The sequence below is a fragment of the Trichosurus vulpecula genome, chromosome 9 (assembly GCF_011100635.1).
Source record: "Trichosurus vulpecula isolate mTriVul1 chromosome 9, mTriVul1.pri, whole genome shotgun sequence".
NCBI classification, from domain to species: Eukaryota; Metazoa; Chordata; class Mammalia; order Diprotodontia; family Phalangeridae; genus Trichosurus; species Trichosurus vulpecula.
The window spans coordinates 12,714,618-12,731,439 of record NC_050581.1 but is presented as its reverse complement, the minus strand read 5'-3'; the positions used below and the strand labels follow the sequence as shown (position 1 = coordinate 12,731,439).

General features: G+C 42.4%; 1 protein-coding gene across 1 annotated transcript in view; it reads left to right on the top strand.

The window, feature by feature from the left end:
• Window positions 1–13,546: 13,546 nt before the first annotated feature.
• The window catches only part of GNAQ (G protein subunit alpha q), a 414,409-nt gene continuing 411,133 nt past the window's right edge, over window positions 13,547–16,822 (top strand). The window contains exon 1 of the mRNA XM_036738394.1: window positions 13,547–14,323. Coding sequence (XP_036594289.1) covers window positions 14,188–14,323 — 136 coding nt within the window. The 5' untranslated portion in view covers window positions 13,547–14,187. The remainder of the gene's footprint in view (window positions 14,324–16,822) is intronic.

Below are 16,822 nucleotides of genomic sequence, written 5' to 3'. Positions count from 1 at the left end.
TGTCAATAAGTATTCATATACGATCCTGCTTTGTGCAGAAAAGAAAGAAAAAGAAAAAAAAAACTCCCAAGACTATGTCAATCTTCCAAATTTGGGGGCCTAGGCAAATATTCCAACATATTTCATGTTAAGGTCAGTCCTGCAAACATGAAACCTGTGTAAATGTCACTCCTGATAATGGTCAGACTTTCCCAGGGGGTAATCAAGTATTTACCTGGAAGACTGCTTTTTTTTTTCTTTTCACTTTATGGAGCTAGAAAGGAGAGTGCAACAGAACAGTGATAAGATTAGCATCATAGTATTTTGAAACTAGGTGGTGAACTTTAGAGAACTGCCCAGAGCTCTAAAGTACCTTTCCCAAGGACACACAGAGAAATAAGTAGCAGAGATATGATTTGAATCCAGGTACTCTGCCTTCAGATTTTGTGTATTTCCCACTATATTGTGACTGCCTCTAGTAACCTGCTAATCTGGAAACTCTACCTAATGCTCTGACAGCAGTCTCTATCTAATCTTCAATCTTTCTTTAACTCCTGGCTCCTTTCCTGCTGCCTAAAAACATGCCCAGGTTTTCCACAACCTTAAAAAACCCTCTACTTGAACTCGCCATCACCTTAAGCTATCATCCTTGATCTCTCTTACCCTTCATAGCTAAGCTTCTAGAAAAATCCATCATCACTTGTGTCATCTCCAGCCTTTCTTCCTAGTCACTTCTCAAAATCTTGTTTTTGACCCCAATGGTCTATTGAATCTGTCTCTCCAAGGTTTCAAATGATGCTCTGCTGATGAATTTTTATGTTCGGGGTAAGTGCTACCAACTACGCTCAGGCCAACTTCTCCCTTAGCTGAGGGAGTAGAGTGCAACACTACCTCATGGGCAGGGAGACAGGGATCCCAGGATGTTTGAACAAGGATACTTCTCGGGAGGTTGCTGCATGGAGGGTTGGAAGAAAAGGGGCCATAAGTGGGAGAGGAGTTCACTTCAGTCTACCATTTGGTAGCTTCCTATTTTGCCAATTCTTCTTTCAAAATAGGCTCAATGAAAGGAAAAACTTCCTAACAATTAGAGATGTCCAGAAGTGGAGTGGACTACCTTGAAAGGTAGTAGGCTCCCCATCAGTGGACGTCTTCAGGCCAAGGCTCTATGACCACTTATCAGGTACATAGTAGAGAAGATTTTTTTAGGTATTGGCTAAACTAGATGGATTTTGATATCCATCCTGATACTGAAATTCTGGGATTCTGTGAATGAAGGGCTAAAAGCCATTGTTTCTGTGTTACTGAAAGGATTCTAAATTTGTCCCCTGAAATTCATCACCTTGGGGAAAGCCCTCATTGTTCTCCTTTGGCTGTGGCTGTCTTGACTCTGAACTGTGTGTGTTCTTCAAGCTCTTTTGGCTCCTCTTCTCTCTATAGCCTCTCTCTTTATGATGTTATAGTTCTCTATGCAGATGACTCTGAAATCTATATTTCAGTCCTTCATTACCAACTACCTGATAAATATTTCCATCTTGATGTCCCAAAGGTATCTCAATATAACCAAAATAGAAATCATTATCTTTCCTACACCCCCTGAACTTCCTCCCTTCTTCAAACCCTATTCCATTGAGGGTAATACCATCCATTTATGTTCCCAAACTTGGAGTCCTCCTTGATTTGCCCCTTTTCCTTAATCTTCTATAGTCAATCAGTTGCCAAATATCATTGAATCTACCTCCAATATATCTCCCCAACCCATCTCCTTTCCCCATTTATGTAACAACCACCCTGTTCACACTCTCATTACCTTCCAACTGAGCTATTGCAATGGCCTCTTAACTGAAATCATGTCTATTCTCTGACTTATAAAGGTAATGATAATAATAGCTAACATTCACTATATACTGGGTACTTTGCAATTGTCATCTCAGGTGATCGTCAGAACCATCCTAGGAGTTAGGTGCTACCATCATCTTCATTTTACAGATGAGGACAGTGAAATGGACAGAAGTTAAGCCCAGGGACTGGAGCTAGATTTGAACTCAAGTCTTCCTGACTCCAGGCCCCATGCTCTACCCGTTGCTGAAGCTAGGACTGATGGTGTCTGATGACTAACCTTGATGCTATTCTACTGAGAGGGAGGTAGTGGGATGTAATGGGAAGAATACCGACTGCACTTGAAGTCAGAAGACTTGAGTTGGAGCCTGGTCCTGGTACTTATTGGTTAGGTGACTTTGGATAAGTTATTTAATCTGAGTCTTAATTTCTACCTCTATAAAATGAGAGAGTTAGAATAGATAATTTCCGAGGTCACTTTTAGTTTAAATATGTGGTCCCATGATCCTATATCTTAGTGTCATTCGGATAAAAGTCATTTTGTACAAAGCATAACACAAATGTGGGCTGTTGCTACTGTCAAAATCTCCATCTATCAAAGTCTTCATCTAGGTGGCGCCATTTACTATAAATGTCATGAAAATACAAATATTTCTTTTAAAAATAAGCACCCCACGTTGCCCCGTGCAAGTTCATGCAAGTTACAGTCGCTTTTGAGTTCAATGTGGAAATATTCATACAATCACAGACTTAGAGTGTGATGGACCGTGGAGATCTTTGAGTCTAGCCCTCCTCATTTTACAGATGAGGAAACTGAGTCCCAGAGAAGTAAAGTGACTTAAGGTCCCAAAAGTGGTAAGTGGGTGAACTGTGATGGGAACCCAGGTCACTTAATCCTAAATCCTTTGATCTTTCCAATGCATCACATAGCTATTGCACAGATTATGGCTGAATTTTAGCGCATCCTTGACACCATGGTTGATGGTAATGGATAGAGAGCTGCTTGGAGCCAAGAAGACCTGAGTTCAAGTCCAAGTCACTTAACCTCTCCCTGTTCTAAGCAACTATATAATGCTATAAGTTGTAGAGAAGGTGCTGACCTGGATTGACAGCAGAAGTTCCTTGCTGGTAGCTTTTTACATCAATGGAATCATAGGTTCAATCTCTATCTATCCTTTAATGACCCTGTACCTACCTACTCTATGATACAATACAATAAACATTTATTAAGCTCCTACTATGTGCCAGGCACTATGATAAGCACTGGGATTACAAATAAGAAAAAGAAAGACAGTTTCTGCCCTCAAGGAGTTTACAAAAGGAAGAAGATAATACACAAAAGGAAGATGAAAAATGGAAGTTGGGGTTCACCAGAAGGTACCTGATGTAGCAGCATGATGTTGTGGAGTTGAAACCAAGTAGAGCATCTGGTGGGAATGAAGAGTTTAGATAGAAATTCTAAGGGAGGCTTTGGAAGGAGATTTCTGTTCTCTCTCCTCCAACCCTCCAACTGGAGAGGATACTGAAGGTATTCATCTGTGTTGAGTACCAAAGCCAAAGCAATCTTCATGATAATGAAATCTCTGGTGATGAACTTATCCTGGAGGAAGCATAAGGTGGGTTATGTAAAGGAATACGTGGATATTATGTTCTATATTACATTATGTGATTATTTTTAATGTATGCTTACTGCCTCTCTCCCACCAGTTTATAAGCCCCTCTTTGATTCCTTAGTGCCATAGCACCTTACAATTCAATGTGTGCTTAACAAATGTTTTTTGGTAACCTTTTTGATGCTGTTCGGCTGACCTTTGTTTTTCTCCTATGTCCTGCCAGAACTCCCTGTTTATAATAATGAAGTGGTATTGCTGGTCTCCAGTATCTATCAGTTATTTCATTTTTCCTCCATCTGCCTTGTTGCATTCTTTGTATTTTTATCTTCAGCTAGCATAGTGCCTGGCACATAACTTAATAAATGCTTTCTGTTTGACTGATGATTTATTTTTAACATTCATTTTTTAAAATTTTGAGTTCCACATTTTCTCCCTCCCTCCAGCCTTTCCCCCACTTATTGAGAAAGCAAGCAATATGATATCAATTATACATGTGAAGTCATGTAAAACATATTTCCATATGAGTCATGTTGCAAAAAAGTGAAAAAAGCATTCTTCAATGTATTCAAAGTTCATTAGTTCCCTCTCTGGAAGTGAATATTATTTTTTGGCATGGGTCCTTTGGAATCATCTTGGTTCATTGTATTGAACAGAGCAGCTAAGTCACAGGTGATAATTGTTACAAAACTGTTGTTACCATGTACAATGTTCTTCTGGTTCTTCTCACTTCATTTTGCATCAGCCCATATAAGTCTTTCCCAGGATTTTCTGAAATCATTTGGCTTATAATTAGCATAATACTATAACATTACAATAATATACCATAACTTGTTTAACTATTCTCCAGTTGATGGGCATCCCCTCAATTTCTGATTCTTTATGACCGCAAAAAAGTTGTTATAAATATTTTTATACATATAGGCCCTTTCCCCTTTTCTTTGATCTCCTTGGAATACAGACCTAGTAATGGTATTGCTAGTTCAAAAGACATGTACAGTTTTATAGCCTTTTGGGCATAGTTCCAAATTGTTTTCCAAAATTATTAGACTAGTTCATAGCTCCATCAACATCAGTATACCTATTTTTCCATATCCCCTCCAGCATTTGTCATTTTCTTTTCTGAATTGACTGACTGCCTGGATATGTTTCCAAGATGACCAGGTCTTTGGCCTCATGAAGCTTACAGTCCTCTCCCTCCCTCCCTCCCTCCCTCTTTCTCTCTCTCTCTCTCTCTCTCTCTCTCTCCTCTCTCAATCTGTGTGTATGTGAGAGAGAGTGAAAATACAGATAACTCCAATGCCAAAATTATATCATAACAGCATTAAAGAGTTACAAAGTGAAGTGCTGTGTGATGTTTGAGGAAGAATGTTGTTTCTACTAGGCCTCCTTAAGTAAGTAACTTTTGAATTGGCTTATAAGAGATGGATATAAATTCAACAGCTGAAGAGAGGGAGGGAGGACATTCCAAAAATAGAAACAGCAGGAGCAAGGGCACAGAGCCAGGAAGCATAAGGTATATTTGGGGTTTGCGGGTAGAGAATATAGTAGTTTTGTTTTGCTGAAGTATAAACTGTATTGAGAGAATATGAGTTAAGGCTGTAAAGGACAGAATGGCATTGGATTTTAGGGAGCCTTAAATCTTCTATAAGGAAGCTGAGCTTTACTCAATAGGTAATAAGGAGCCATTGAAAGTATTTGAGCAGAAGAATGATCTGACCAGATCAGTGCTTTAAAAAGATAAATCTGTCAGCAACATGAAGGTTGAACATGAAGGAGAAACTGGATACAGGAAAACCTATAAATCCTGTCCAGTAATAATAAGGGCCTGTAATAGGCTGCAGCAAAAATGGGGGAGGGTAGATGAAAGAAATGTTGTAAAGGTAGAATTGATAGGCCTTAGTAACAGGCTGGAGATGAGGAATGAGGGGAGGAGTCAAAACACTGCGAGACTTTTCCCCCTAGTTTATTTCATTTTCAGTGCCAAATTGTCTCCCTCCTCTATAAATTGAGAAATCAAGAAAAACAAAATCCATCACAAATATAGTCATGCACAACAAGCTCCTGCATTAGCCAAGTTAAAAAGAAAGAAAGAAATAGAAGGAAATATGCATCAAACTGCACTGTCCATCAGCTCTCCATCTGGAGGTGGATTGCTTGTTTCATCATGAGCCCTTTGGAATTGTGGTTGTTCGTTGTCTTGATCACAGTTACTAAGTCTTTCAAAGTTGCTTATCTTTACAATATTGTTGTTATTACATAAATTGTTCTCCTGATTCTGCTCATTTCCATTTGCATCAGTTCATTTAAGTCTTCCCAGGTTTTTCTGTAACCTTTTCTTTAGCCATTTCTTACAGCAAGTAGTATTCCATCACATTTATATACCACACTTTGTTCAGCCATTTCCCATCCCCTCAGTTTCCACATGCTTGCCAACACACAAAAAAAGGTGCAATAAAAATTTTTGTACATATGGATCCTTTTCCTCTTTTTTTGATCTCTTTGGGAGATAGAAGCAGTATTGCTCGGTCAAAAGGTATGCATAATTTGATAGTTTTGGGGAGCATAGTTCCAGGATGCTTTCCAGAATGGTTGGACCAGGTCACAATTCTGCCTGCAGTTCATTAAAGTACCCATTTTCTCACAGACCCTCCAGCATTTAAGATTTTCCTGTTCGTCAACTTAGCTGAGCTGATGGGTATGGCATAGTATCTCCAAGTTGTTTTAACTTGCATTTCTCTAATTATTGGTACTTTAGAGTATTTTTTTCACATGGCTATTGATAGCTTGGATTTCTCCCTCTGCAAACTACCCATCCATATTCTTTGACCATTTATTAATTGAGAAATGGCTCTTATTCTTATAAATTTGATCCAATTCCCTCTATATCTTAGAAATGAGACCTTTATTGGAGACATTTGCTATAAAGATTTTCCCCCTAGTTTCTTGTTTCTCTGCTAATTTTAGTTCCATTGATTTTGTTTAATCTTACATAATCAAAATTGTCTATTTTACCTCTGAATCTCTCTGTCTCTTGTTTGGTCATGAACTCTTCCCTTAGCCATAGATCTGACAGGTAATTTCTCCCATGCTCCACTAGTTTGTTTATGATATCATGGTTTATGTCTAAATCATGTGTCCATTTTGAGTTGATCTCAGGTTACCCTGAGATCCTGAATTTGGGAGATTAGATGAAGAGTTGTGAAGATTTAAATAGTGAAGTCAGAAGAGGAAGTAAATTTAGAAGGAAAGACCATAAAATAATAGGAATAAGCTTAGTTTTAGTCTGATGGATTTTCCTTGATTTTAAACTCTATTTAGTTTAAGGTGCCAAAGGAACATCCAACTGGAAATGTCCTGTAAGAAGTTGGAGATGCGGATCTGAATCTCAGAAGATAGGTGAAGGCCTAAGGTATAGATTTTGGAATCACTTGTAGTAGAGGTTGTACTTGAATACATAGAAGTTAATGAGATTGCCCAAAGAGAAAATGTAGATAAAGCAGAGGACTAAGGACAGAGCCTTCGGTACTATACGTATTAAGGTAATAGAAGAGATAGAGAATTTTGGTGAAGGAAACAGGGGAATGGCTAGAGATAGGAGAACCAGAAGACATGGTGTTTGTGAAGCCAGAGTAGAAGAACATCCATTAGGAGAGGCTTGTCAATAGTGTTAAATGCTGTGGAGAACATCAAGGAAGATAAGATCTGAAAAAGCAAAGTGTTAGAGGCAGCATAATTAGCAGGGAAGAGCATTGTCTCTAGTCAGAGGCCCTCGGTTAAAATTTTGCTTCTGATGCTTACTACCTGTATAGTAAGTACTTGAAAAGGCTTAAAAAGGCCAAGGCCTCCCACTGCATCTGGGGCCATCTCCAATCATCATTATCTTTATCTTGCTACTGGGCCCAGATGGCTCCAGAAGAAAACGTGAGGCTGATGACTTGGCACAGACTTCCTCACTTAAATCCAATTCACTTGCAAGTCATGACATCATCTTCCTGCTGTCATGGTTCTCTTCAAGAACAAAGGACAAACAAGAACCTGTGTAGCATTGTGGGTAAGTCATTTTATCTCCCCGAGTCTCAATCTGTAAAATGAGGCAGGTTGACTGTATGGCCTCTGGGTTCCCTTCCAACTTTGTGTCTAGGATCCTATGAGAGTGGATTGGGTGACTCTGCGAGACTATTAGGAACCAATTTCCATGACATGGTTGGGGCAGAATCTGAGTGACAAAGGGTTGGGGAAAGAGAGGGTGATGGAAGCACTGGGTATATACCACTTTTTCAAAGAGTTTTTCAGTGAATGGAGATGTCTGGTAGTTGGATGTGGTTGAAGGGTCATAGGAAGGCTTTTAAAAAAGTTTGGGTACAACATGACTAATGTGAAAATATGTTTAATATGAATGTATATGTAGAGCCTATACTATATCAGATTGCATGCTGCCTTGGGGTGGGGGGAGGTGAGGGAGAGGGAGAAAATTTGGAGCTCAAAATCTTATGGAAGTAAATGTTGAAAGCGAAAAATAAATAAATTAATTAATATTTTAAAAGTTTGGGGACATGTGAACATGTCTGTTGGCTGATAGAACGAAGGTAGTGGAACAGGGTAATGTGTACTCATGGCTATCTTCTCCTACTTGCCATACTCTACTCTTTTGTCCCCTGTACCAGAGCCCAGACTCTGGAATGCTTAGCCATTTCTGCTCCAGAACTCTTGGCTTTGGGCTGTGTTACCCTAATTATTGAATGTTTCTTTGCCATCTTTACATCATCCACTTTTAAGCTGCCTACATATCCTGCCACCTTTACCTTTCCAGTTCTAGAACCCTAAATAAGTCAATACTACCATAGCTACTGGAAAAAGGTGTGCCAATTTACTCACCAAATCAAAACACCCTTCTGTGTGTCCCTTTTGTTAAAATGTAAGCTCCTTTAGGACAGATACTATTTTGCTAATTGTATCCCCAGTAGCATGGGGTAAATACTTAACAAATGCTTTTTCAATCTCATGGAGATAATAGCTGGAACAAGTTTCTGGAGGAAGTAGGGATCATAGAGGTAGGAAGAAGGTTATATCTGTGATCAGAAGGAAGAGATTGTGATTATGCTAAGAAATTTTGAAAAATGGAGGAAAGGTACCAACCAATTTTTGGGGGCCATTGCATATATATATGCATATGTGTGTGTGTGTACATATATATGTATGTATGTACATATATATGGCAATTCAATTCAATAAACATTTCTAAAATGCCTACCATGTGTTGGGGTTCATGGGCACCCAAAAATATTGGGATGCACCAGAATGACCAGGAACAGATGTACAGGCTTCAGGCAGTCTCGAATAAATTTTCTCAGACCATTTCCAAGTTAAATAAAAGGCATTTATTGGGGTAACACATCCAGCACCACTGGGTCCTTGATCCCGGTGGGAAATAGAGTGCTACCTGGCCCTGTTCCTCCTGGGAGACAGAACACTGAGCCAGATTATATGTCTGGTCTATATACAGTTTAACAGGATAGTGGAAGGGGGGGCTACTACAATTTAAGAAAATGGTGGGGGGGACAGAAGAGGGGAGGTGTGGTGCTTTGTAAATGCATACAGATAAGCAAGGGGAACAGGAAAGGAGAGGGTAAGAGCTATTCTGGAATGTCAGGTAGTTGGGAGGTGCTTTGTGAAAGCACACAGATAAATCCACAGTAGGGGCTTCAACACATAATCTTCTTGAGTACTTTCTGGCTGGTCACATCCTGCATTTTATCTCATATTTCACACCCTGCACCCTGCTTGCTCCATCTGCCTCCTATACACCTATCTATCTCATCACATTTGTCAGGCACTATACTAAGTGCTGGGGATACAAATAAGAAAAAGAAAGACAGACTTTGCCTGCCCTCTAGGAGTTTATAATCTAATGGGATGAAGACAATATACAAAAGGAAGCTGAAGGGGAGCAGAAGGGGGAGCCTGGAGTCCTTGGTGCTGGGGCATGATGTTCTCTGGAGTTTAAACCAAGCTGAGCCGCTGATGGAAAATGAAGGGTTACCTAGAAAATTCTGAAACTTCAGAGCCCTCTAGAAAGAAAGACTGTGGGAAGAGTTTACTGCTTCAACCTCCAGCCCTCCAGTCATAGGGAGGAGGCAACTGAGGAAGCTGAGAAGGTGCTGAATCTCTAAAACCTGAGTCATCTGCATGTTGATGAAGTGATCAGATTATCCTGGGGATAGAGAATAGAGATGGGGTGCCATTGGGCTTGAGAAGAGAGGAAAAAGCTTGCAACAGTAGCTGTGGGGAATGAGACAGAGTCGATAATGGCAGAGCAGGATTATCGAGCTGTAGTAAAGGTTTAACTGAGGTTATGTACCATACATTTGTAGTGGATGAAATCAGCTCAGTTTTATGACTTTCTCCAGCAATGCTCAGCAGCCTAGATGAAGTGGAAAAATCACATGACAGGAATTAGCCAAAGATGAAGATTTGTAGTTCCTGAGTGAGGGAAGGTTTAGAGGCAAAAGATTCTAGGGTAAGTGGCAACTTGTGAATCATAAAAGTGGCAGTTAAAGGGGCATGAAGGAAAGTGAAGACATAGAAGGAAAGATGGAAAACAGGGTCAAGTAACTAGGGGTCATGACAAGGGTGAAGAGCAGATTTTGTGAGAGAGCAGGAGAGATAGAAAAAGAGGTTGAAAGTTTCAAATCTTGGAGGTAGTACAATTCTGAGAGTTGGTGAGTGTGTGCCTGAAGGAGGATGGATGAAGCAGAAAACTGTTGTAGGTGAGGAGGTTGGGTAATTATTTGGTCTTGTTGGCAGAGGAGTCTTCACCTTAAACATTGAAGTATGAAAAGTGATGGCAAGGGATGGGCTGGAGAGGAATACTATGAGCATAATGCTTGTCGCTGAGAAATGTTGGAAGAATAAACCAAGGGATCCGTAGATAACATTCTGCAGAGATGTTATACATTTATCACATATAAAAGGAAAGGTTAATACTTCAAAGAGGCAAGGTCATCAAGAGAAGATTGGTAGATAGATACCTAGAAGTACAAGTGAAAAGGATCATGGGCACTCTTCCTACCAGTTCTAGGAGTTTGGAGAATAGAAGGAATAGCTTCCTAGTAGAGAGATTTAGAGGGATGTGCTGTCCTTAGGGGAGAGTCAATTTTAAGTAAAAATGGAGAGATGGAGGAATGGTAGTTGTCAAATTCAACAATAAACCAGCAATTTATTGAATTTTGAGTGTGGCATAGTGAGATTAGTTCTGAAGATGGTAGGTAGGTAAATGAGGTAACATAACTGAAAAAGCATTGCAAACTCTAAGTCACAAGGCAAATTTAAGGTACCATTATTAGACTCAGACTTGGAGTCTTCTTTCCCCATGGAGAATTATTATTCTCTCCCTCCTCTCCCCACCTCTGGTTCATTTTTGTTCCCCTTTATCATGCTTTAATACTGAAGTGCATTTTCCTCCATCTCAATACTATTAAAACACAAAGGCTGTCTTCATCTTGACTTCAAATAGTTGTGAAGGCCTTGTCTATCCAATGTTGAAACAATCATTCAATTTGCTTAATTCAGCCAAGTAATAGGTTAGATCAGTCCAAGTGGGTAGTTTCATGCACTGGAGACTTTGTATTAAGTCTCCGAGGGTCCCTGCTCCCTTAGATCACCAACCTTTTTTGTAGGTTCTTGATCCTCATTTGATTTCCTAGTCTTTTTTTGGAAGCTCTGTGTGTGTGTGTGTGTGTGTGTGTGTATTATATAGGTATATATATATATATACACATATATGCACGTATATATGTACACACACATCTATACATATGCACATACATATAAATCATAAATATATACATGAAACATATATATGAAAGAAAAGTCATAATTTCTTTCCCTGCAGCCATTCTAAAATTCTGCAATATTGGATTCGAATATTTAATTGCATTAGTCACTTAATTTTAAATTTTAATTTCTTATCATGTCTAGTAGCCACTTATTTGAGAAATTTGCCTTCCTTATTGTCAGACAAGATGTATTTTTATAGATTCCTTCTGTCTGTGCCCTAAAAAAGGCAGTGGGGAAGGGGTCGGACATGGAGTTGGTAGATCTGAGAATCGGAAAACTTGTCTGATTTCCTTCCCGGCTTGTCATATAAGGGTAGAGTGAGTAGGTTCCAGGACCTAAAAACGTGGGGATACTGTTGCCCCTGTCACCTCCTAAGACCCTTTGTACAATTCCTCACCTGTAGGAGATTTCAATGGTAGCATGGCAGTGACATTTCTTGACACCCCAGGACGAGCAGGTTAAAACAGAGAAATCTTCATGAAATAAAGCTTAAATGAAAAAAGAAAGCCTGGGGATGCATATTACCCTTAAAACATCAGATCCCAGTAAGCAAGGAAGGAGTAGTTTCACTTCTTGAGCTGTTGGGTCATCCAAAACTTGAAATTCACAGGAAGTCCTACCCCGTTATCAGTAGAGTATCAGGACAAAGTAGCCAATGGACATCGAAACAAACAGTATCCATCAAAACTAGAGAAACAAGAAACGGGAAGGAATTTTTCTGGAATGACCAATGTTTATTATGGGGTTTATTTTTTGTTTCATTGTCTACATTATTAGGTCACACATAATTTTGCGTTCTTAAAGAGCTAAGTTGTCATTAATTCTTTTATTTTTCGGGGAGAGGGAAAGAGAGAGAGAGAGAGAGAGAGAGAGAGAGAGAGAGAGAGAGAGAGAGAGAGAGAGAGAGAGAGAGAGAGAGAGAGTGTATTACCTAACATGTTAAAACGAACGGCTGGCATGTTTTCAAAACCAGAGGGGAAGCTAGTAAGAAGAAAACACCAAAAAACAATGAATCTCACGGGCATGAAAAGTTACAAACGCTGCCTCTAAAACTCTTGGAAACTTCAGCAGTTTCATTTCTCTGCTCAGGATTTAGATTTCAATCTGAAGTAACTTTGTGGAAGGTTCCCCTCCCACCCTACCAGTTGGGAATTAATTACAAATTTGTCTCCCCTTCAACCCCACCCCACAATTCACATTTAGGTTTTCCAAGGTTGGCCTAAAGGCAGAGGTGGAACGAGGTGGTTTATAATTCAATGGCATTTTTGAAACTAGGAATCTTTTTTTAAAAAGTGTTTTTTTAAAAGCTGCCCTACGGGACAAAAAAGACACTGTTCCTCATGGCTTTTGGGGGTGCGCCACGCCGGTTGTAGACTGGCGGTGTTGCTGGGGAGTGGTATTTGCTTTGCAAGCCTGTTCAGTGGGTTTGGAGGTTTGAATCCCTGGGATTTCCAGGAGTGTGTGTAACTAGCTGTATTTGTGTCTGGTGGGCAGAGAGACATAGAGAAAGGCCGCCATATTTCTGCCTTACCACGCCCGGGAGGCTAAGCCTTTGAAAAGTCAGGTTAGCGGCCGTAGCTGCCTGTTCTGAATTCTCATAGTACATGCAGGGGTAGCCGGCAGCAGCGGGCGCGGTGGCAGCAGCAGCAGCGTTAGCCTCAGCCTCCGGCCCTTCTACCGGCTCCTCCTCCTCCTCCCCCTCCTCTCAGCCAGGGACAGCAGGAACAGCAGGAACAGCCCCGACAACAGCTGCAGCCTTAAACCAGCAGAGGAGGCAGAAGGAGTAGGCAAACTGAAACCCCGACAGGGAAGGGGTAGGGGAAGTGGAGCCAGAGTGAGAGAGGTAGTTTCAGAAGAGACGATAACTATAAGAATCAGCACCACAATTTCAATAATAATAGAGATCCAGGAGGAGGCAAGTGACACTACCTCCTCCAGCCCCCAGTTTCACTACCATCACCACCACCGCCAACACCTCCTTCTCCTCCTTCTCTTCCTCCTCTTCCTCCTCCTCCTCTTCTCCCCCGCGGTGGTTGCTGCTACCGCTTCCCTCCCGGATCTGTGCTCCAGTTGAGAGAAGAAAATGTGTGTGTGTGGCGAGGGGGAGGGAGAAAACTGATCAGCCACTCATCAGGGCCGGGGGGTGGGTATCTGGCAGAGAGCAGAGGAGGAGGAAGGAGGAGGGGGAGGGGGAGGAGGAGGGAGGGGAGGAAGGAGAGGAGGAAGGAGTGGGGCGTGTGTGTATGTGTGTGAGTGTGTTTGCGCGCGAGCCTGGGGTGGGTGGGAAAGGGATCCCGGCGGGTGTCATCTCGGATACAGGGGGGCACTGGGGGAGTGGTGTCAGGCGGAGAAGGGGAAAAGGGTGCGCTCTGGTGTCTGTGCCATCGCCGGCTGCTGCTTCTGCTTCTGCCGCCGCCGCAGCCGCGCCGCTGCCCTAGTGGATGTTTCTATGTTGCTCGGTGCATGATTTAGAAGAGGAGGAGTTGGATCTAGCTAGTGACAGAGGCAGGAGATAGAGGGGGTGGGGGGTGGGGGGAGGTTGTTGTATTCTTTGAGGGGGGTGCGTGTTTGAGAGAGGCCAGGGGGAGCGGGCCTTTCCCCTTCTCTCTTCCTTGCACCTCCCTAACCTCCCTTCCACCCGGGGTGGAGAGCTCCGCTTCTGTGTCCGGGCCCGGCCGCCGGGATCAGGCTTCGCCGGGCGTGCAGTGGGTGGCTTCGGGAGTCTCCCACCTTCCCCTCCCCTTCCTACCCTACCTTACCCCAGATCCCCCCCCTTTCCCCCTCCCACCCGCAGTCCCTCTTCCCACACCCAGCTCAAGGGTTAGCTGCCGCCGCGGCCCGCGGCGGTGAGTGAGAAAGGAGCGCGCGCGCGCGTGTGTTTTCTGGGGGTACTGGGGGGTTGTGTCTGAAGCAGTTGGGAAGAATGACTCTGGAGTCCATCATGGCGTGCTGCCTGAGCGAAGAAGCCAAAGAAGCCCGGCGGATTAACGATGAAATCGAGAGGCAGCTCCGCCGGGACAAGCGGGACGCACGCCGGGAGCTCAAGCTGCTGCTGTTGGGTAAGTGGGAGAGCCGCCTCCCCTCGCTCCCCGACTACTTCCCTTCCTTTGCCCCATCCACCTCGGTTCCCTCCGCCTCTCTTCTCCTCCCCATTCTTCCACCCTCCCGGCAGCTGCCCTCTGCACCCCCAACTGCTGATGTGCTCACCAATCACCCCTCCCCCAGCACCCAACACGCACACACACACACACACACACACACACACACACACACACACACACACACCCCACACCACACCACCACGCGCGCGCGCGCACACACACACACACACGCACACGCACATACACGCACGCGCGCACGGTGCCCTTATGGAGTGTATCTTTCCATATGCATACCCTACGCCCCCCCACGTCCCCCCTCCCCACGTCTTAAAAGCTATCCTGGTGAATGTGCCCGGGCATATGCAAACCCAAGCGCTATGCATTGTGTATGCGTGTGTATCAGATGTGGACACAGTGCATATGAAAGTCGTATCATGGCAAGAGGGGGCAGGGCATGTGGATTTGGGGGTGAGGGAGGAGGAGTGAGAAATAGGGATTCAACTCCCAGTTTCTTTGCCTGAGCTCGTGGGAGCGTGCTATTTCCGTTAGGATAATTGGAGTCGGGAAAATGTGTTCGCACACATATATCTCATATACTGTGGATCATGTTTTACGTAGATTCCTGTATATACATATATGTACAGACACATATTATCTATGTATAATAGATAATACGGGTCTGTGCTTCTTTGGGTACATGTATTAGAAATGCATTTTGGGGTGTAGGGAGGGTGAGACGGTGGGCTTCAGAAGGAGGTTTGATGTGGTGACATGAAGGAAGGGGGTGGTAGTGGTGGCTCTCGGAAGCTAGGGCAAAGGAGGCTTAAAGTGAGATGAGAAAAAGAGGCGGCAAATGTTGTAAAAGAAGTGAAATTCTGTTGCAACCTGGCGACTAGAGCAAGAGCGAGAGAAGATGAGAGCTTCTTAGGGAAGGTTTGGTGGTAGGCTTCCTCAGCTGCACCGCTCCTTCAAAAGGAAAGAAAGGCTTGGGGTATGGGGTGCTGGGGTTTGTAGTGGTGAGAGTGGTAGAGGTTGTTGATGTGATGGGAGCTTTTGGTTTCATGACATAAGCCACATGAAAGACTCTCTTCAGAACAGGTCCTAGCAAAGAATCAAGAATCATCTACTCTTGTGGACCTGAATAGTGTGACCTATTGTGTGTTTGAAATGACAGTGATTTAACACCTTTGGAACTGGCCCATTTGGGCCAGAAATCAAACGGGCAGAGTATAGGACAATTTCCCATTAACCAGGAGGAAAAAAGTGAACCTTTGAAGTCTGCTCTGTTAGGGGGATTGCAAGAAAATGTCCTTTCTCAGGAATCCATATTGATGCTTTCTTGGACAGTGTTTTTAGTGTTTTCAAAATCAAGAGATCAGTGTTCACATACAGTACAGTGTGACACAATTCTTAATTACTGTGATATAGGGCTTTGGAATAATAAGCCTGAAAAATGTCTGCCCTACTGTTATGGATACTTGTGTGTGTTGGAAACACATTACATAAAATTTTGTGTTGGACAAGGATTACTGTTATTAAAGAGTCTAAGAAACATATCTTATCTTGAACATTTCATCTTCTGTTGCAAGGAGCTATTTTTCTGTTGAAACCCTATTGTTTGTGTGTTGGATCAATTAAAGAGGAGGAACAAAATAGAATAATGGCAGAAAGATACAAATGGTTAGTTCTACATGTTGTCAAGAAGCAAGAAGAACACGTGATTCACTTTGGAACAGGGTTAGACAGATTGGCACATGCTTAGTTTAGAGGGAATGGAAGGCAGAGAGACTAAAGGAAAAGATGTGAGCTTTAAGGTAATAAAATAAGGGATGCAGAAACCAAGACTTTATGGTGAAGACTATAATGAGTCAAACTGAGTGCTACTTTTTTAAGGTCTGAAATTGCACAAATGGATTTTCTCTACAATGAGGAAAAGCGGGGAGGAAATGTGTCTCTTGTAGAGGTGCATAATTAGAAAGCGTAAATGTCATTTTAAGCTTCTTTGTTTTAAAAAGTATTTTTTTCTTCTGACCTGCATTCTGTCTTGAGTTGTTTCTGTTATGGTTTGAACAGCAGGTTCCAGTGTTTCTAACCCTTACCCTACATAGTGCAACAAATGTTTCAGTACTTGGGCTTCTCAGGACTTTGGAGAAGAGCAGAGGGAAGACTGTCAAATGGCCTCAGAAACTTGTCCCAGAAGGAAGATTTTATTTACTTGTAAATATGTATTCTGTTTATTTAAATAGGCGTGCTTTGTTTTTAAATGAAAGTTAGTGGTGGCTTTCTGGGAGAGAAGAGGAAGAAATAATTCCCATCTACTGTATTTCCCTGGGCTAGAGGGTCTGGGGAACATCTTGCTGTGACTCTCCCCACCCTCACCCCCTTTTCCATCTTAGATAGTTGAATAGGCTTATTTGAATTCCCTTCCACCTAATTAAAATCTCCCCCTCCCAATTA